General features: G+C 44.4%; 1 protein-coding gene across 1 annotated transcript in view; it reads right to left on the reverse strand.

Moving 5' to 3' along the window:
• The window catches only part of LOC132003788 (DNA polymerase nu-like), a 106,712-nt gene that overhangs the window by 36,212 nt on the left and 47,728 nt on the right, over positions 1–22,772 (reverse strand). The window contains exon 10 of the mRNA XM_059379538.1: positions 21,892–22,006. Within this exon, the coding sequence (XP_059235521.1) occupies positions 21,892–22,006 (115 nt within the window). The remainder of the gene's footprint in view (positions 1–21,891; positions 22,007–22,772) is intronic.

The following is a 22,772-nucleotide window of genomic DNA, read 5'->3' on the forward strand; positions in this document are numbered from 1 at the left end:
ATACCTAACTTGTTTTTAACACGCTCTATCTTTTGATAAATGTGTTTTGTTCTAAATTTCCCTCTAAGTACTGCTCTTCCTGCATCCCACAAACGTTGACATGTTGTGTGTGTTTTTTTATTATTGTTGATTTCCAATCATTTCTTAATTTTCTATAATTTTCTTCTTTTTTTTCTTAACATCGAAGCTATTTTTACAGTGTATTATTTTGTACAACCCCATCGAGGGGCCTGCCCAGGACTGATGATGATAGCGTGTTACTCACTGTGAATGTGATTACCCCAGCTCTTGGGCCAGGAAGCTCCACAGTGAACACAGGTCCCTGCTTATCACATGGGCTAAGGAAATTCCATGGGGACCAGACATTTCAATATAACAAATAAAATAATAAAAGACAGAAAATATAAGTGACTATTTATATGACTTGGGGATAGGAAAGAGTAAAAGATAATATCAAACACAAGCAATAAAGGACAAATTAATTCAATGGTATAAAATTAAAAACGTGAACATTAAAAAGAGTTAACATAATTAAAAGCCAATAAAAAAACTAGGAGAAATATTTATTTCATAATTGTCAGAGGACTAATAAATTTATTACAAAAGTATCTCCTGAATAGTAATAAAAAACCCAGAATATCTTGATATAAATGGGAAAATGATATAAAAGACGATTCACAGAAGATAAACAAATGATCGATGAATAAATGAAGGTTCAGCTTCCATTGATAATTAAGCAAATGCAATTTAGTGTATCAAGGGACTTTTTTACTTATCAAATTGGCTAATGTTACTTTTTTCTTTAAAAAGATTTTGCTTATTTATTTGACAAAAAGAGAGCACAAACACAGGGAGCGGCAGAGGCAGAGGAAGAAGCAGGCTCTTTGCTGAGCAGGGAGCCCAACGTGAGGCTTGATTCCAGAACCCTGGAATCACGACCTGAGCCGAAGGCAGATGCTTAACTGAATGAGTCCCCCAGGTATCCCCCCGTTTTTTGAGAGAGAGAGAGAGAGCAGGGTGGGGAAGAAGGACAGAGGGAGAGAGAATCTCAAGCAGGATCCATGTCCATCACAGAACCCAACACAGGGCTCAGTCTTATGACCCTGATATCATGACCTGAGCTGAAATTAAGAGCTGGACGCTTAAATGACTGAGGCATCCAGGCACCCCTAAATTGAGGCATCCAGGTACCCCTAAATTGGTTAACATTAAACAAAACTGAAATACATGCTCTTAGCAGGGGTACAGGGTGAAGAGCATTCTGATATGATTTCCATGGAAAATAAATTAGTATAGCTTTTTTTTTTTTTTTTAAAGATTTTATTTATTTGACAGAGAGAGATCACAAGCAGCAGAGAGGCAGGCAGAGAGAGAGGAGGAAGCAGGCTCCCCGCTGAGCAGAGAGCCCGATGCGGGCCTCGATCCCAGGACCCTGAGATCATGACCTGAGCCGAAGGCAGCGGCCCAACCCACTGAGCCACCCAGGCGCCCTAGTATAGCTTTTTTGAAGGCATTTGGGGAGTATGTATCAAAATCATAGAATGTGCAAATATACCCTGACCCAAACATTCCTCTTCTAGGAATTCACCCTAAGGAAATAATAAAATGTGGTTTAAAGATATTCATTAAGAAGACATTTGGGAAACTGTTTAAGTTAGCATATAACATGTATGTATAACATGTATGTTTAGCTTCATACATAATGCCTTATGGCTTCATACATATGGAAACATATGGAAATATTTTAGATACATATGTAAACATGCTGGTTAGCACACACAGGTATCTCCTTGCTCTGTTGGCTGAAAGAGCTTAGAAGCAATGACACCTCTATAGCAAAGAGCACACCTACCACCTAGACCTTGGCTTCTAATACCATTCTCTCATAGAAGCAACCAGGGTGCCTTGAGAAATGGCTGATTCTAGGACAGGGGCAGGAGACAGACAAGATGAGCCTGGAGCGTCTTGTGCCAGAGAGTAAGGAAGTCACACACACACACACAAACACACACACACTAAAGACCGTAAGTCAAAGGGACACAGGATCCAACTGAAAGAGCTCCTGGTGACCAAAGCTGTAACAATTTAAGAAAGAAAATAAAGTAGTTGAGTTATAACCCAAAGTAAAATGAATATTCATGAGTCCACATATATAATAAGTGATGGAATAAATAAGTAAGTGGGAGAGAATAGACAGTTTGCCTGGGTGGAAGAATTCCAAATAATTTAGATAAATAACTGTCCGTCAGCAGATGGAGCATAACCCCCAGCTCCATCTGTGGGCTGTGATTAGGGACTTGCTCTCAAAGGTACGTCATGGTTGAGAACCCTGACAAACACCACATTGTTCAGGGGGCCGAGGTCAACGCCACAGTGACAGGTCACGTTCACAAATGATGAGATGAGAAGGTCACTTCACCTCTGTGGTCTTCCTCCCCCAAAACCATGACCTTGGTCTAATCACAGAGAAGACATCAGACAAATCTTGAGAAACCCTCTAAAAAAACACCTGACCAACGCTCTTCAGACATGTCAAGGTCATCGACAGTAAATCGAGAACTGCCACAGTTTAGGGGAGTCTAGGGACACATGATCACTTATGTGTGATCTGGATACGGTGCTGGGACAGAGCATACACATTGGGGAAATACGGAGGAAATCTGAATAATGTATGAACTGCAGTTGATAATAATGTATCAATATTGGATTCATTAATTGTGACTGATGTACTGCATTATTGTAAGATGTTGGTAACAGGGGAACCTCAGTGTGGTATATATGGGAACTCTTTGTCCTACCTTTGCCACTATGTACATCTAAAACAGTATTTAAGCTTTTTTTTTTTAATTTCAATTTTTTATTTTTTTAAGCTTTTTTTCTAACCAATGAACATTCTGGAGAAAAATTAGGTCTTAAAGAAACCCCATAGTAAATACATAATACTTCCTTGCCAAAATGTGACAGAAGAGACAATAAAAGGGCTGCACTCACCATAGGCAGTAAAAAAAAAAAACCCAAATGCCTGACAATAATTTTGAGAAGAAATGTGCCAATCTTCATGAAGGAAGGGATGTGAGGATACGTGGAAGATGAGCCACACTCCAGGACTGGAGGTGACACACTGGCAGATGTCATCGTCCCCATGCTAAGTGATGTTAGTGCAGTTTCACCCAAGTGCCAGTGGGATTTGGGGGTGAAAACTTTATAAAGTGATTCTAAGGTACCTGAAAAATAGCCCGAAGGAGAAGTCAGGAAGATGTTAAAGAGGGTGAGCAGTGAGGATATGTGGGTTGTGCTGGGCGTGGAAGGCCACAAGCGACACTCATGTAGAAACGGAGAAGTCAGCCGAAGGAGACAGAAAGCTGCAAACAGGCCATAGTACATATGAAAACACAGTCGACGACATGGCATTTCAAATCTACACAGTGTTGGAACTGATTGTTTGGAAAATTATAAAGTTAAGTGCCTATTTCATATCATACACAAAAATAGAGAAAATTAACATAAAACAAGATATCATGGAGGGATAAACACTTGTATGGAATAGAATGGAAAGCCTGGCAGCAGCCCCATTCCCACAGGCCTTGGTGTATGACAGAGGGAAAGCCATGGGCACAGGGCAGACATTCCCAGACCTTGCACTGGGATCACAGGCTTGCCATGCTGGAAAAAAATCAAATTAGACCTTGGTTTTTATGTATCACAAAATAACAAGATCAGAGCCCAGATGCATTGAAGGCCTAAACAGGAAAAAAAAAAAAAAAGCAAATCTTAAGTGCAATTAAAGAAAACAGAGGCAAATATAGGTTTCTGCAAATAAGAGAGTAATAATGAAAAGACACACACAATACAAACCAAAATCAGGAATGAAAGATAAGTAGTCTACATCATAATTTTAAAATCCTGTATGATAAAAAGCATCATAAAAAATTCAAGAGATAATTAACAGCTATATGCTGGGCATATAAAGGAGAAATAGGGTAATACTCAGAATTTATAAAGAACATCTACAAGTCATTAAGAAAAAATAGAAAACTGGCCAGAGGATATAAAGATAATTTCTAGAAGGGTAAATCAGAATGGCTAATTCACAGAACATTATTTGTCCTGTAAAATGCAAATAAAGGCCACCTCACTTTCCACAGAATGGACCGGCAAAGATGAGGTCTGACTGTATGTTATTATCACACAGATGCAGGGAAACAGTTCCAGCATGCAGTGGGGCAGCTGCCTGAGAGGGGACTAGGGGGAGAAGTGCAGACCTTAACCTGCTATCAAGTTCCTGGAAGCAAAGCTGTACTTCTGGGGGCGTCTCTGTGTTGCCAGAAGTGGGAGACCCGACGGCCCCAGCCACCCTGTTGGGAGGCCTTGGGATGCACCTTCCCCTGGCTGAGCCCACAAGGCAGGCAGAGAAGGAGTTTGGCTTCAGAGAGAATGAGGTGCAGAGAGTGGGGAGACCCGCATGGCCCTGAGCCCAGCAGTGGGGCTACCACGGACCCGGTCGGACCACACTTGATGGTTCCGTGGCCTCTGTGGCCTCAGGAGGAAGCAGGGCCCAGATGGCAGATTAGTCCTCAGCTCAGGGATCAGGGCTGTCCACTCACTGGTCTCCTGGGTCCCAAGGGGCATCCCAGCCAGCGGTGGGTGGTGCCCTGAGCTCATGCCTATTCGGGGGAGGTGAGGGCTGTGCAGGGCTGCAAGGGCGGTGATGAATCAGACTGAGCCCCAGAAATTTGCACGAGCAGGGCACACACACATGCATACACGTGCACACAGCTGCAGCCCTCTCAAGTGCACTGATGACAGCTGCCAGCTCCTGAGAGTCTGCCATGACAACCCAGACCTCCTTCCGAGCTCGGGCTGCTGAACCTACCCGCCTGGTGCTCTCTGTAAATGCAGTAGAGACTCTCCAACTGCACAGGTATGGATTGGACTCTTGGGTCCTCCCCCTGGACCCCCTCCTCATGGCTCCTCACCATGCACCCAGGCCTGACAGCCCCCGACTTCCCCCGCCCCATATCCTAAACCTTATCAACTCCAACCTGCTGGTTCTGACCCCTCTACTGACTTCTGGTTTGAGCCTGTCAGCCTCCCCAAGACGATGTGTGACCCCTCTGCCTTACAGCCACCTTGCCGAGAGCCAACCCACAAGGCCCTAGTTAAGCCTTGTCTCTGCTCCCTCCTGAGGCTCTGCTGAAATAAGGCAAAGGAATCAAAATAAATCACCAGAAAGAAGGGAGCAGGAGAGGGGCTACCAGCAGCAAGGGATTCCATTTCTGCACATTTATAAAAGATGGTGGGGGCAGGGGAGGCTGGGGTGACAGCTGAGAGAACAGGTGATACCCAGCGTGGGGATACGGGGGGTTGAATGTAGGAGTGCCCCAACTCCCCAGCTGTCACCCCCCTCAGGTCCCCTCGGTGTGAGCCTGGACAGGCCTATACAATCCCAGACAGATGAGGATGAGGAGGACAATGAACTAGAGGATTCCCAACCAGAGGGAAGGCCCTGGAAAGGGACCACTGCCTCTACCTGAGGGCATGTCCCCAATGTGGTGTTGTGAAGGGAGGTCTGCCGGCCGAGGACCTCTGCTCACTGGGCTGAGGGCTCTGAGCAAACCGTCATGGCCCCACTCTGAACTGTGAACAGACAACCACGGGCCACCAGAGCCCCAGGATACCTGAGTTCTGCACCCTCCAGTACTCCAAAGCCCGCTCAGACACTGGCCCTCACACCATTGAACCTGGTGATCCCCTCAGACCCAGCTCGTGGGGACACCTGGAAGAAAGCAGGGCCTGACTGTGCACTTGCCTCCCGCGGCCCCAGCTCCTCTTCAGGCCCTTCATTTCTTCAGGCAAGTTCATCTCTGGGCATCTGTCTTTGGTTTATAATGCTAACTAAAGAAATTCCAGAGTCTGGCCCTAAAAAGGCAAGTCTTCATAGTTTAAAAAAAAAAAAAAATGTCTAAGAAATAAGTGAAGGAGATGTTCCCCCTGCCTTGCAGCTGTGGAGAAAGAAACCTCTTCAAGACCCAATTTGAAAAAATCTCACATGGGGAAGTCCACGTAAACTTACTTCCTGGCTTCCCAGGCATGTGAACACTGGGCTGGACAGCGTTCCCTCCACTGTCCTTCTGAGTCTCCCTCAGGATGTCCACAGGGCTCCCAGGCTTCAGAATCTACGCCATGTCCAGGGAGTGGGCTCATCTCAACAGGCCCCAGTAATTCTGATGGATTGTCGTACTTGACATTCGCTTTAATGATGCGAACGCAGGCCACTTAAACGAAAGGCTCGCCTGCTGGGTGAGAATGCCACCATGGTCCTCCCCCAGGACATAAGGCGCTGGCTGGATAAAACACACTCTGTCAGAGGATTTTGAACAGATCATTCGAGAGCCTGTTTTTCACTTAAATTAGTATTTTTTAAATCATATATTAATTTATATCTATATGTGGGTCTATTTTTGGACTTCATTTTTTTCTATTGATCTATTCCATTTTGTACCCATACCATAATGTTTTAGTAACTGTGGCTTTATGTTTTAGTATTTGGTAGGACTTGGTCTTCCTTACTGCTCATCTTTAATATTTTTTCATGGTTATTATGGATTATTTTTGCACCATTAACTCCAGGTTTGTCTAGTTACTAAAAAAAATTCCATGGACTTTTTTGGCATATCTACATAGGGCACATCTATATTTTATGCATTGGTGTAAAGACATCTTTTTAAAATTGAGATTGCCTATCTTTTGAAATTTTAATTTTTTTTTAATCTAGATCTTGCACATTTTTGCTAAGCTTATCATAGTTGTATCTTCCTCCCTGCATCTTTCCCCCATCACATCTCGTAACTGGTTGTGTTGAGCAGGAAGCAGTTTCTGGGTGCTCATTTACTCCTAGACTTCTCCAGACCCTGGTATGGAGGGGTTTCTTTTCGTTGATTCTCTTGGTTTCCTGGTCAGGTAATGACGCCGTCTTCATGAAACGATCCTTCTCCTTCTTTCCAGCTGTGATGCTTCTCTCTGTAGGACATCAAACAGCTCAGCCGTGAATGGTGGCAGCATCAGCCGCCTCTCTTGCTCCTGGCTCTCACAGGTGGGCCTGCCGGGGTTTGCCAGCTGGCAGAGGGGGAGTCTTATCAGCCAGTGAAGGTCGAGAGGGGTCACGCGGCCGGGCCACATCCTAGCGAGATAAGGCGGTGGCCATGGGGAGGATGTGAAGTTGGTACAACAGTAGATGTGGCCGTAAGAAGGGCCTGAACTGAGGTCAGGAAGGGAAGAGGCCCCAAGGTAACACCAGCATGGCTGGAACCAGGGTATGAGAAGGAGGAAGGGTGGGGTGAGGCTGGCCCCCGCAGGGACTGAGTGCTGGTGCGGACCTCTTCCAGACATGCTGAGTTCTCAGTGTTTGTGGGACAGTTGTGGGGGCTACCACCAAGACCTAGAGCTGCTGGCCTGGTGCTCAGACCAAGAGGCACTCTGGGACGGCCGCACCGCCACGTCCCAAGGCTCCCACACTCTGGGCACCTGGGCCTCACCTTCGACATTGAGGGCCTTGTGCCTTCACTGCCACTGGCCTGTTGCCATCTTCCCTTCTCTTCTGCACATCTTCTTGCCTGAGAGCTCAGTCACCCCCTTCATGGAAGCCTCTCTGATCACGGGCTAGGACAGGGCATGGTCCATTGTCCTCTCTGCACTTGTACTTCTCTTTTATGACCTTTTAGAAAATGTGATGAAATATTCAGTTGCATTGCATAAGGTCCATCCTTCCCACTGACGAACTGTCTTCACGGCTGAATCATGTGATTGATGTTCATGTATTTATTGAGTAGATGAGTGGGATCATCGTGGGAGGTAGACATCCATATCCCCATTTTATAAATGAAAAAAAAAAAAATCTCATCATACTAGCAGCTGATGGCACAGCTGAACCTGGAGCCCAGGTGAAGCCAGGGAAGGGAAGAGGTCGTCCTGAGAACAGGTGGATGATGGGAAAAGGGTGCTGGGTAAAGCGTCAGGAGCATTTACACTGGAAGGCAGAAGGTGCAGGGTCCTTGGCACACCAGCTCTCTTGTCACAAGGGGAGGAATGACCTGGCGACTGCTCAGCCCCAGCTCCAATACGCGGTCTGCCCTCCCTTGCAGTGAGTCCTGCCCTTGCTGGGCAACTTTTGCAGAATGGGGCTAGGTTCAATTTGGGGGCAGGAGTGGCCCATCTGACTACGCCACCAGACACTTTCCACTCCAGCTCCATCAGGGCTGTGAAGTCTGTTTCCTTGACATGCTTCTCTGTAGCTTTCTGAATGGCATTTCCCATTCCTACCTCCTAGGGTCCCCATGCTGTCCCGTGTCCTGAGGAATTGGACCCTGATGTGCTGCAGTTTCACCCTGGCAGACCTCAGAGGGTGAGAAGTAGGGTGTCCTTCCTCCTCTTGGGGGAGCTGTGGCTGTGGCTGCATCTGTGACCTCATCGATTCCATATCTGCCTCCAGGAAGACTGCCTAGACCCTGGGACTTGCTCCTCCAAGCGCGTCCACTGGGGCTGGTGTGCAGGGCTTCACCCTGCACATCTCTTCAGCTGATAATCCCAGTGGAAGCCCTGTCAGTAGGAGGCTAAGGAAGAGAGTGGGGAATTTACTCCCTAACCTCCCAAGGGTTAAGGGCTATGGCTCTAGAATCACGCACTGGATATGGATCATGGGGCTTAGGCAGCGACTGTGTGACTTTGTCTGTTACTAAAACAACCTCGGGTTCAGTCTACCAAAAAGATGGGGGAATAATACTATTATTAGGTTCTTGTTGGTATTAAATGAGTATAAAACAATGCAAGGCATAACAGTGAGTGCTGTTTGTATTGTCAAAGGGACATAAAGCAGAGAAGAAAGAGAGATAGAAGCCTTCTGGGCACAGAAGAGAGGATGTGCACAGGCCATCGGAACAAAACCAAGTTCTGCCAACTTTTCTTCCAAATCTCTATGGGGCTCCAGAATAAATTATTCATTGCATTACATGTAATGAAATCCATTAAAATTTCAGAATACTCTAAAGGGAGTATTATCCTAATTCTTCCCTCCTAGTTTTCTCCCTGCAAGGCATGCATTGTGACTCTCTGTGTTGCCCAAACTCTGGAGCTCGGCTGTGGCTGACCAGAGATGTCCCTGGTGGTACCAGAGGTTGGTGGCTGACATTTACCGCTTCCCCCCCACGGCCCATTCCCCTTTTGTATGAAGCACTAGTCTTCAGCACCGCAGTGGGAAAGCAGCAAAATGAGCATGGTCATCAGACACGCAAAGCCACTCTCCTTTTTGACAAGAAGAAACAGTGAATAATCCACTCCCACTGGGAATGATTCCGCTTATCAACAGGACTTGACCATCTCGCGGTGCTCATTAACCTGCCTATGTCATTCCTGGGATGTTTTAGAGAACAGGTAGCCTTAGGAAACTCTGAAGGCCCATAAACCACTGAGTTGTTTAAAAATTGCCAATTCTTGGGGCACTTGGGTGGCTCGGTGGGTTAAAGCCTCTGCCTTCAGCTCAGGTCATGATCCCAGGGTCCTGGGATCGGGCCCCGCATCATCGGACTCTCTGCTCTGCGGGGAGCCTGCTTCCTCCTCTCTCTCTCTGCCTGCCTCTGCCTACTTGTGATCTCTGTCAAATAAATAAATAAATAATCTTTTAAAAAATTGCCAATTCTTGTAGGAATATTGGAAAGAATTAATCACACCACAGAACCGCTCAACCTCTTACTAGAAGAGTCTGGAAGATCAAACAGTACACTCAGGAGAAAATGACTGGATAAGGAGAAAGAAAAGAAAAAATCTCCAAAGTGAGAGGAGCCTTTACTGTCATCAGTCATCGCAGCAGAACTTTTGTACAGAAGCACTACATGGAGTCCAGGAAAAAATAGTAATGTGTGATAACCAGATGTTTGCAATGCATGTATCTTGAAATCAATGCCATAATGTGTCTCCTAAAGAGTAATAGTGTGACATCTTAATTACATATTTATTGAACCTCATTTAAAAATACATTTCGCTTTGGGAAAAGCAAGGGCTGTTTCAGTGACTGAATAAGTAAAATGCATTCTGTTTCTCTCTTTAGTTCTGTCAATTTTTGCTTCAAGCTTTTTAAAGTTCTCTTATTAGGTACATTCAGGTTTAGGATGGTCACACCTTCTTGATGAATTTGTCTTTTATCACCATGAAATGTCTCTTTTTATTTCTAGAAATGGTCTTCATTTTGCAGTTTAAACTTCTCATCTCAGTATTTTAGTTTTGTTTACACCATTTGCATCTTGTTCTCTGTTCCTCCTTTCTTGAATTCTTTTGGGTGAATCACATTTTTTTAATTTTTATTTTTAAAGATTTTATTTATTCATTTGAGAGAGAGAGCAAGTACAAGTGGTGGGAAGGGGCAGAGGGAGAAGCTGGCTCCCCGCTGAACAAGGAGCCCTGACACGGGGCTGGATCCCAGGACTCTCCGATCAGGACCTGAGCCGAAGGCAGATGCTTAACTGTCTGAGCCACCCAGGTGCCCCAAACCACATATTTTTTTTTTTAAAAGATTTTATTTATTTATTTGTCAGAGAGAGGAGCGAGAGTGAGCACAAGCAGACAGAGTGGTAGGCAGAGGCAGAGGGAGAAGCAGGCTCCCGGCTGAGCAAGGAGCCCGATGTGGGACCCGATCCTAGGACGCTAGGACCACGACCCGAGCCGAAGGCAGCCACCCAACCAGCTGAGCCACCCAGGCGTCCCCAAACCACATATTTTTAATATCCCATTTTATCTCCTGCACTGACTTGTCTAGATATTGTTTTACAGGCTGCCCTAGAAATTACAACACCCATCCTCAAGTCGCCAGTCTGCCTTGAGATACAATTACAGTGCAGCACGGGCAGTGTGAGAACCTTGAAATAACATAATTCCACATTCTTACCTTCCTCCCCATTGTACTTTTTATGTCTTACATTTTCTTCTTTTTAAATTTAAATTCAATTAGCTGCCACACAGTACATCATTAGTTTCAGATGCAGTGTTCAACAGTTCATCAGTTGTGTATTAACACCCAGTGCTCTTTACATTACATGCCCTCCTTAATGCCTGTCACCCAGTGACCCCAGCCCCACCCTCATCCCTTCGGTAACCCTCAGTTTGTTTTCTGGAGTTAAGAGTCTTTCATGGTTTGTCTCTCTCTCTGATTTCTTCCCATTCAGTTTTTCCCTCCCTTCTCTTATGGTCTTTTGCACTCTTTCTTTTCTTTTCTTTTCCTTCCTTCCTTCCTTCCTTCCTTCCTTCCTTCCTTTCTTTCTCTCTTTTTTTTGGTAGCCAGTACAGGGCACGAATGCACTGTTTCTTATATTCCACGTATGAGTGAATTATCCTATGGTTTCACTCATATACAGATTCTATTTTATTTCTACACTGTAAACTTAAAAAACTGTTTAAAATCTTTTCAAGAATTCAAAACCATATATAAGTCAGATGTAGAACTATACAAAATATTTAAAATAAACTATGTAAAATGAAGCTAAGCAAGTTTCTGTATCTGTCCTCACTGTCTCCGGTCTCTTTATTCCTGCCTGTAGCTCCAGGTCCAGCGGCCTCATGCTCTCCAGCCTGAAGGGGTGCTTTTGGTATCAAAGTAGAGCAGGTCTGCTAAGACACGTTTGTTCAGATTTTGTAAATCTGAAATTATTTTACTTTGCCTTCATTTTTGGGAGATAATTCTGGATACAGAAATCTAGATGGACTCTCTCAGCATAGCAAGGGTGTCATCACTTCATCCTCTGGTCTCCACTGTTTCTGGGAAAAGTCAGTACTCTTCTATCTATATAACGTGTCTTTTTCCCTCTGCAGGTTTCAGGGTTTTTTCTTTCTCTTTGGCGTTTGTGAGTTTGACTGTAATGTGCCTAATGTGTGGTTCTCTTCATGTTTAACTTATTAGGGATTTGTTGGGCTTTCTGTATATGCAGATCGATATCTTTAATAAATTTTGCAAAGTTCTCAGCCATTTTACCTTCAGACTCTTCATTCTCCTCATAAGATGCCAAAAATACACAGGTTAAACCATTATATTGCCTTGCATATCTTGGACTCTCTGGTTGGTTGGGTGGTTTTCACTTTTTTCCTCTTTTTGTTTCATCTGGGACACTTCCTACTGGTCTGTCTTCAAGTTGATGTTTCTTTCCTACACTGGGTCCAGTCTGCTGTGAAGCTATCTATGGATTTTTGGTCTTGCCATTGTATATCTCATCTTTTACATTTCTATTTGAGTCCTTTTATTGTTTTCACATCTCTATTAAAATTAACCACCTCTTAACACATATTGTCTACTTGTTCATTTAGATACTTTGGCATTTTTATAATTAAAAAAAATCTCTTCTGATAGTTCCAACATCTGGGCCATCTCTTTGGTTGACTTATATTGCTGCTTACTCTCTTGGTCGTAAGCACATTTTCTTATATCTTAGGTCTTAAAATGTTAAAAAATTATTTGCTAGACATTTTTCACAAAAGGAAAGTAGAGACTAAAGTACATACATAGTTCCTAAAAAGGATATACCACTTTTTTATATTGGGTCACTAGAGCTGGGAGCAAAGTCAATTTGATTTGTGGTTGGTCTGGGTCTGGACTTTATTTAACTTTGGTTTGATTCAGTTCATTATTGGCTTGTAATGTTCTGAAAGTGGGACCAGAAATCTCCCTTCCAGGGGTCAGCAGTCTGAGAAGTGGCACAATTGCCAGGATTTCTCGGAGCTTCACAGTTTACACCGTCAGTGTTTCAGACCATAGTCAATCTCACTTTGTGTTACCAATCCGCTGCCAGCTTTTTGGGTTGCTAGGAATTTCACCTTGCCCTCCTGTCTCACCCAGCTTTTCACACCGTGGGAGAGTTCTCCTGTACTAGAATGCCTGTTAGAGGGCTGTGGGCTCTCCTAGACTTCCACCATAACCCAGCCTTTGGAGGCTGAAGGCCCTGGGATGCTGTGAGTTGACTACTTTCAGCTGCACCTGCCCTGCCCTCAGCCTTGATATCTGCCCCAAGACCCTCTGTGAAGACTCATGGGACAGAGATGATAAGTGATGGGCTCTGTAGCTGGGCCACTTTAGAATTGTCACACCAGCCCACATGTAATTAAGTTTAGCTGGTCTCTTCCTCCCCATTTTAAGACAAAGTCCTCCCCTGCTGGCCCTCCACTAGTGATGAGAAAAGCCTCGGGTTTCTTCATTTCTGTGAAGGGCTCATCTCTGTCTGGAGTTCTGTTGACTTAGTTATATCCTCAGCTTGCTGGTAAATTTAGAAAAACTAATTTTGTAATTTATTAATCTTGGTTTTAGTGTTAGGGTTAGAACAATAGTCTCTTGTGATCTTTCCTTTTTTTACATCTTAACTAGAAATTTATTCTTTAATAGTCTCATGAATTAAAACTTAAAAAACAGCCCCACTCAAATAGCCACATGTTAGGACATCTAGTACAGGGTGAGTTGTGCACAGAAGAAAGTTGCACAGGGGGTCATGTAACTTTCCAGAGGATGTGGCCTATAAGGTTGGCTCCTCCTTCATCTGGCAGTGTGCCCCAGGAACCCAAATCACAAGGTTGCAAGGAGGTTCTTCAGCACTGTTAGTGCAACAAAACCCCTCTAAGTTGTTCTTGGCCTTCTAGGCATAGAACATCTTAGGCGGTCATGGAAAATCAGCCTGGAGTAAGCCTGGAGTACCCAGAGCACTCAGAGATTACTGAAGCCTGGTACAAACTTACTAAAGAAGCAGATAGCACCACTGCTGTGTGGCAAGGACAGGCGAGGCTGTAGTCAGAGACCTACCTGAGAGAGGACTGGTCCTTGTTCACCAGCACCCCTGCCGTGGGTCTGCTGAGGTTCTGCCTCATGTAACCTATATCCTGTGATTCAGGAGTGCAGCCCAGCCCGTATCTGGAACAGTGATGGCTGTCATGGCAGAGGAAGAAGACAGCCTGGAGAATCACGTGTGACCCAATGGTGACAAACATCACTTCCATTCACATGCCATTGGCTGCAGCAAGTCACTTAGCCAAGCCAGAGTCAACGGGTGAGAAAGTACACTCTTTCTCTGGGGAGAAAAACAAAGATTTTTGAATAATAATGTATTGTACCACGGTCCACCCTTCTGGTCACACATACATGCTTTCCTCTCCCTTGCGAAGGTGACAATCCAAAGTCCCATCTGAGCAGGCCATCAAGATTTTGTGATCATCTTTATGTCAGGTCTTGATGTGGCTCCTCTTGCTCTGCAGGCTGATGGGCTAAAAAGTCAAGGCTCTTTGCTGGAACATGGGTGAGGTATGGCTATTGGGCGGCACGAGATGACCAAAGCGAACACACCTGTCTGGAAAGGGGAAGAGTGAGACGCAAGGCAGTCAGTGGTCCACAGCATTCTCATTGGGTACGTGCTGAGAAGATCCTTCTCTGGGGGTGAAAGAGGGTCTTTGAGGAGGCCCTGAATCTGTTCCCCAAGAGTATATTCCTAGTCCTCTGCTCTCCATGACCTTTTATCCATCTCCTGGGATTTCCTCTTCTATTGTATTTCTTGGCTACATATAAGAGGGCAGTGAGATATCTTCTCTCCCTGAGGTTGAGCCTATTTCCCAGATGACTTCTTCCCGTAGAAGATGTAGGGTTGCAGGCTTAAGTCTTAAACAATCGACGTCTCTTTTGTCCAGACTGGTGGTCCCCTGGGAAGTACAACTCTCAGAAACGTAATCAGTTCCATTTGACTTCTTTCAGTTCCATGTGCCAACAGACCCATCCATAATTCAATTGGAGGTGTATCCTCTCTCTAGGCTTTACTGCAGGTACCTTGAGTTTAGCAGGAGTTTGTGGGAAAACCACTGCTAATCTCTTTTTGTCCAGAGCTATGTGGTCTAACTAAAAACTTCTGGGTGCCTCCTTGATTCTTTCAGAGTCTATAACAGTAGGCATTAAGGCCACACCTTTAATTTGCTAAAGGCAACATTTTAATTGGCCTTTGTTGCTCAAAACCTTTTTCAGATTCATCTTTTACTAGTTAGAGACGAAAATCATTTCTATATTCAAATGCATTAAAGACTCCAATTTTCTGGAATTTCTCTTCCCCTTCATGCCTACTTGTACACTGGCCAATTCTTCTCTGAGTTTGTTTTGTACAGTACCTTGTCACATGCAGACAAGACCAACCAGAGCATGTCCTAGTGTTCTGCTGGTCCGCTCTGCCTAAAGCCTCAGCTCATTAGGGTATCACTTGCCTCACAAATGATCACAAAAGACAGTTTCACCGAATGTTATACCATTTACCAAATGCGATCCTCTAGCCTCCAGTAGGTGTCTCCTCATTGCCTGCCACCCCTCTCTGAAGCCACATGTTTTAGGATTTGTTATACAACCTCTTACTTCTGGCACCAAGTCCTATAGATCCTAGGATAGGCAAAGTGATGCTGCCATAATAAATTACTCCCAAATCTTTCTGCTTATAACAAAGAGAGTTTATCTTTCCTCTTCACTACGCTTTGCTCCCAGGCTGCTCTGCCATATATAATGCAGGACGACAGAGTGGCCTCTATCAATGTGGCCAGCTATGGTGACAGAGAGAAAAGAAATCAAGAGGAATCATGTGCAAATTCTTAAAGCCTCCACTCAGGAGTGACACATGTCACTTTTGCTTACATTTTGTTAGCCAAAGCAAGTAACAGGCCCAAGTCTGACATCTGCTGGGTAGAGAAGCACCATCTTTCCCCAGAGAGGGGGAGTAGCTCACAACACTATCTACCACACTTGCCTTATGGGAGAATATCTCAGAAAAGCAACCCAGGAGGCCTTAAGCAGAAGAAAAATGGACATATTCTGCAGTGAAAAATTCTTTTTCAAGTTTCACTCTGAAAATGTTGAGTTGAATGCACAGCCAATAAGGAAAGGTGTTCACCTGCATTTTGTAATAACTGTTAGAAATGGGGCAAATATGTAATGATTACCCTGTAGAAAGATGCCTTATGGCCTGTCTTGGACCCACAGTGTAGAATGGCTGTCTTCCACATGCATTTGGAAATACTGAAGCTGGTGGCTGTGACTCTAAGATTGGTCCCAGCTCTTGTGGTCTCAGGATTTCATTGACCAAATCACAGCTTTACAGAAAACTTGTTCTGCATCTCCATTTTTATATGTAATCTGTGTATCCTTAAAAGTTTTTCAAGGAAATTGTAAGTCTTTGAAATGTTATTAAATATTCCACAATAGGGGTGCCTGGGTGGCTTAGTGGGTTAAAGCCTCTGTCTTTGCCTCAGGTCATGATCCCAGGGTCCTGGGATCAAGCCCCGCATTGGGCTCTTTGCTCAGCAGGGAGCCTGCTTCCCCTCTCTCTCTCCTCCTGCCTCTTTGCCTACTTGTGATCTCTGTCTGTCAAATAAATAAATAAAATCCTTAAAAAAAATTTTCCAGAATAGAATATCAACTTGCCTGTTTGCTTTTTGAGTTTCAAACAATAAGACATTTGCAGGAAACAAACATTTTTAAGTGTATACTTGATCTTGTGGCTTTTTACCATGTGCTATTCTAGTCCTCTGTTTGGAACATAAAAATCATTTCCACAGCAACTAATTATAGTCTAAGTCACAAGTGTGGGGAATTAGAGGCAACCATCATGCAAATATTAAAAGCTTCTTATCTTTGAAGTTCTCTCAAAAACTAATACAAGCTAATAAGATACAGAAAAGACACAGACAGTATCCAATGTAGACACGAGCTTCTCAAGTTGGGTTTTGGGTGATCAGCTTACCATGAATCTGAAGAGAATTATTTTCTGCCCAGTACTTCAGACCTTTTTCAAAAATCAGTTGAGCATATTTGTGTGGGTCTATTTCTGGCTTCTCTTTCCTGTTCTGTTGGTCTCTGCCAACACCCCACTCTCTTGATTACTGCATATTATATCTTCGTATCAGGTAGTGATTCCTCCCACTTTATTGTCAAGATTGTTTTAGCTATTCCAGGGCCTGTGCCTTTCCACATAAATCTAAACTAAGCTAATTTGTGTCTACAAAGTACTTCTCTCAGTTTTCATGGGGTTGGAATTAAGCCTACATATAAGTCTAGGAAGACTGGACACATTTACCATGTTGGGTCTTCTGCTGCACGCGTGTAGTGTGTCCGCACTCACTAGGTTGTCTTGGACAGCTTTCCCTGCTCCTCTGTCATCTAACACAGGGGGATCCTGTGCATCCTTTGTTAACAAGTTTTTAAATACTTCATTATCTTTGGATACTTTGCATATGACTCCATTATCTCTGGAGTGATTCTAAATTGTCTTGTGTTTTTAATTTTGATTTTCTGGATGTTCATTGTCAGCTTATAGAAATGCACTTGGGGGCACCTGGGTGGCTCAGTGGGTTAAGCCGCTGCCTTCGGCTCAGGTCATGATCTCAGGGTCCTGGGATTGGGTCCCGCATCGGGCTCTCTGCTCAGCAGGGAGCCTGCTTCCTTCTCTCTCTCTGCCTGCCTCTCAGTGTACTTGTAATTTCTCTCTGTCAAATAAATAAATAAATAAATAAAATCTTAAAAAAAAAAAAAAAGAAATGCACTTGGATTGTTATGTGTTATTATTGTGTCTTGTGACCTTGCTGAACTTCCTTGTTCTAGGGGTTAAAAGAACTCTTTTCTTGTATGTTCTTTGAGACTTCTATATAGACAACTATGTCATCTGCAAACAGAGACAGTTTTATTTCTTCCTTTCCAATCTGCAAACCATTTGTGTCTTTTTCTTGCCTCATTCAGTGACTAGAGCTTCAACATTCAATACTAACAAGTTGTTCCTGATCTTAGAGGGAAAGCATTCAGGCTTTCACCATGAAATGTGCTGTTAGCTGCAGGTTTTTTGAAGATGCTCTTTATCAAGTTGAGGGAGTTCCTCTCTCTTTCTAATTCCCTGAGCATTTTTATCATGAATGGATGTTGGATTTTGTCAAATGCTTTGTCTGAGTCAATGGATATAGTCACATTATTTTTATTCTTTAGCTTAATTACATGTGGATTATATTAATTGATTTTCAAATGTTTAGCAATCTTGAATGCCTGGAATAAACCCCACTTGGACATGGTGAATAATTATTTTAGACATTGCTGGATTTAGCTTGCTGATATTTTGTTGAGGGTTTTAGCGCCTAAGTTTGTGAGTGATATTGGTCTGCAGAGGGTTTGGGTTTTGCTGTTGTTGTTGATTTATTTAGCTTTTATTTTCTTTGGTTTAAGCATCATATTAAATACCAACTTCACAGAATGAAGTGGGAAGTGTTCCTTTCTCTTCTATTTTTCAGGAAGAAGCTATATATAATCAGGTGTTAATTTTTTTAAAAAAATTTTATTTATTTATGAGAGAGAGAGAGAGAGAGAACACAAGCAGTAGGGAGGAGCAGAGGGAGGGGGAGAAGCAGGCTCCCTACTGAGCAGGAAGTCTGATGGGGGGCTCGATCCCAGGACCCTTGGGATCATGACCTGAGCCAAAGGCAGCTGTTTAACCAACTGAACCACCCAGGCCCCCCAGGTGTTAATTCTTTAAATGTTTGGTAAAATATTCCAGGGAAACCATCCAGTCCTGGAGCTTTATTTTTCAGAAACTTATAAATTACAAATTCAATTTCTTTAATGATTGTAGGACTATTCAGATTACTTATTTTACCTTAGTTGGGATTTGGTAGTTTGTGGTTTTCAAGAAATTGGTCCATTTCTCCTAAATTCTTGGATTTTTTAGCATAAAGTTGTTTTTCATATTCCTTTATTAGCCTTTTGATGTCTCTGGGATCTGTATTAATATCTTCTATCCATCTCTGATATTGATGATTCGTGTGCTCTTTTCTGTTGTTGTTGGTTTATGAATTTTATTGATTTTTTAAAGAATCTGCTTTTGTTTCATTGATTTTCTCTATTGTTTTCCTAGTTTTGATTTTATTGATTTCTGCTTTTATCTTTATTATTTTCTTCCTTGTCCTTGTTTTCCATACCTCTGGAGAGAGGGCAGGGATGTAACCAAATCTATTACATGCTTTAAAAACTCTGTATTATGTGATATCCTCACTAGAGGGAGAGTGAAACATAAGAAGAGACATCTTCGGGGAAGAAGCTGGGTCAGCACCTCTGTTCCAGGTGCAGAGGAGGGGAAAGAGGCAAAGATAAAGCACAAAAGATGAGCAGGAAGAGGAGCTGAGCCTACTCAGTCATCAGAGAGTACGAGTCAGACCCCAGGGAGACAACACCTCACACCCACCAGGACAGCTGGAACCAAATACACAGATAATAGGAAGTACTGAATTGGAACCCCACAGCTGCTTGTGAGACTGTAAAGTCGTGTCGCTCTTTTGTTCCTCAAAAAATTAAATACGGTTGCCATTGATTTGTACATTTTAAAATGGCCAAGATGGTAAATCCTATATTATTGTATTCTACCACAAGAAAATAAAGTTCAACACAGAATTACTCTATGTACCAGCAATTCTGTTAGGTATCTACCCATTAGAAATGAATCCACATATTCATGCGAATACTTGTATGTGAGTGTTCACAGCAGGATTAATGCCCATCAACTGTGAAAGGATAAACAGATGGAAGATTATTGGCTTGTTTAAATCAAAATACACAGAATATATGATTCCAGATCGTGGAATACCATTCAGCCATAAAAAGGAATGAAGTACTGATATTTGCAACCACAAGGATGAAACTTAAAAATATTACGTTCATTGAAAGAAGCCAGACACAGGAAGCCACATATTGTACGATTCCATTAATGTGAAAAATCCAGAACAGACGGATGTAGAGAGACAGAGGAGACTAGCTATGTCCAGGGGGGAAGGAAAAACAGGGAGTGACAGAATGTGAGTCGGGAGTGGGGTTTCTCTTTGGAGGGATGGAAATGTTCTGGAAATAGGCAGTGGCAATGGTTGCAAAACCTTGTGATGTATTAAAGACTGCTAAATTGTATACTTTGTGGTGAATTTTATGGTATGTAAATGATATCTCAATTTTAAACAGAACCGATGGAGCCCACCAAGGAGAAGGGCAACTCCCTAGAGCAGTGGGCAAGGAGAGAGTATGGGACTTGGAGGTGCCCAGGGTCAGTGACTGACCCCTGCAGAGCCTTTGAACTGGGGGTTGCAGGTGGGCAGTGCCTGAGCATGCTCGTGCTGAAGCTGCGGACCTCAGCACTGACTGCACCCCAAAGAAAGGTAGTCACTGTCTTAGATGGGAGGAGTTCCAGGCTCCAAACTGGAAGAAGAAAAGCCTAAGTGGGTAAAGTGAAAGTTTATTCAAAAAAGCAAGAATAAGCCAGCAGTGAGAAAGAACAAGGAGTAAGTGTAGACTTTCTTTTGTACCTAAACAGTAACTAAAGGGCTCCAATGGGGTTGAAAATAGGATTTCCCTGAAGGCAACCCTAGACAGTTGTTGTTTTCAGTGGGGGCAGAGGGAGGTCAAGTCAACAAGGGGAAATGAACAATGCTAGAGTAAAAATGGAAAATAAAGGGAATCCACATGAGGACTGCTGTGTAAAATTGTACTGGTTGTGTACTACACAATTCTAGGAGGTGCCATTCACACTAATGTGTAAATGTGTTGCATTACCTAGAGATGTACAATGCACAGTCCTGATTTCTTGATTTTGGCAATAGAGGATGCGTCCTCTTTTGAGAAAGGAAACTTTGTAGACTGGGAGGAGGACCTACAATGACACACTGAGGCAAAGCGGGAAGAAGTTCAGGGGCTCATGTCTGAGGCCCCCTTCTTTGTCATTCATGTAAAAGACGAGGTTCTCTTTTGAGATTAAGAGAGAAAGGTAGACATTTGTGGCAAGTCTAAAAACATTTGGAGCAGCTGATGAGAGACTAGTAAGGGTCCCTCTCAGGTCAGATGACCCAGATGAGGGGACATGGCCCTGCCCTCACAGGGCTCACACGCCTTCAGAAAGACAGTGAGGGGGACAGAGAGGGATGTGTGGTGGCCCAAGAACACAGAGGCCAGCCGTCGCAGAGCAGTGCCTTGAGGGTGACTGAGGTGAGCGAACGTCCAGATAAGGTGGGATGGGTGAGGAGGCCGCCAGGAGGGGCAGCCTGGAGGAGAGGACTGCAGGGGGATGGAGGGAAGGGATGGACAGCAGGCGCCGTGCCTCTTCTTCCTCCTGGCAGAATACTGACTTAGTTCCAGGCAGCAGCGTACCTGGCCCTGGTGGCTACTGTGACTAGAGAGTGGTCATTACCAGCCCCCCTTGCAGCCTCATAACGCTGCTCCAGCAGGGCTCTGGGAAGGACTCCCGTCCCCGGCAAGGGCGGTCTCAGGGGGAGCCCACTCCTTCCCTCTTTGGCCCGCTATGCACAAGAGGCAGCAGGGGTTCCAGAGCCAGGATAAGGAAAAGTCACATGCTAAGAACACCGAGGACACACAAGGACAGGCGTTGGAGGACACTGCCAAACTATCCCACAAAACCCAAGGCTGTCTGCCTCCAGAATTCTCTGTGAGTGCAGGTCACTGTCAGGCAGGGACTGTCCCTCCCAGCCTGATGTGCTCCTGGCCCTGAGGGGGGCGGGAGTGTGGGGAGGACATGCCCAGGCCCAGCCCTACAGCTTGCACACCCGCGTGGAGGAGCACACGCTCCCACCTCGGACTCTTCCAATATCTCTATTATGTTCTCTAGTGATCGGCTGCATTTTTGGTGAAGAGCCATCAGTTTTTTCATAATTAGGGAAATCTTGGCATTCTAGTTACCCACTCCTCTTTTCAAAAGGATTAACTACTAGAGAAAAATATCATTTCCTTCTTGTGAAAATAGCCTTGGAAAGACTTCAGGCTTTTAAAATCATGTCAGCATTCCTACAGATCTGATAATATTGTGAGCTCATGTATCTTACCACTGTGAAGTCAGGGTGGAAAATACATCATCTCTTTCAGATTCCCGGAATAACTTCAAAAGTTCTGGATCTCCAGATAAGTGTGTAAGAATGCGCAATTCAATCTGTGAAAAGTCTGGGGGACAGAACCCACATTAATTCTTAATCTACCAACAGCGTCCCTCATCATTGCTACCTACGCCACAGCCCGCCCTCAGCCTTCTGTCCCCACTGCAGCATCAAGGGCAACATCCCCCCTTGCCCCCCGCCAGGGTCCTCTGGCCTCAGGGCCACTGGCCATTCCTGGGTCTGCAAGTCTAAGGGACTGATCCTGCCTTCTGTGAGGCCCGCAACACCTCTGGGGAAGGCCATAGGCACTTCTCTGTTTGTCCTGTCCATCACAAGTTTAGAGGGGCCTTCAGGTGCCTGGCAGTGTGACTGGGATTTGACAGTGAACAAAACAGACAGGCGTTTCTTCATGGACCCCATGTTCTAGGAGCAGGAGACAAAGTGCATGAGTTATCTGGTCTGTCAGAGGATGAGAAGTGAAGTGGAAAAGACAGATCGAGAAAGGAGGCTCAGGAGGGAGAGTGTGGTCAGGAACACCTCCTCAAGAAAGTGACACTGGAGCAAAGGCACAGAAGAGGCAAAGGAGGGAGCAAGATGGTGTTCAGTGAAGGGGTTCCAGGAGGGCATGAGGTGGGACTGGTCCAGGCTGGAGGCCAGCCCATCTGCAGGGAGCGAGCAGGGCAGAGCAGCGAGCATGATGAGGGCGAAGAGGAGAAAGGAGGGGCAGACTGGGTGGGACCATGAGGGGGCACCTTGGGTCTAGAGAAGGTGAGGAACCATCGAAGCAGATCTGTTCTTATTTACTGTGCACAAGAAATCTTTCCTTCAGATAA

The sequence above is a fragment of the Mustela nigripes genome, chromosome 1 (assembly GCF_022355385.1).
Source record: "Mustela nigripes isolate SB6536 chromosome 1, MUSNIG.SB6536, whole genome shotgun sequence".
Lineage (NCBI taxonomy): Eukaryota > Metazoa > Chordata > Mammalia > Carnivora > Mustelidae > Mustela > Mustela nigripes.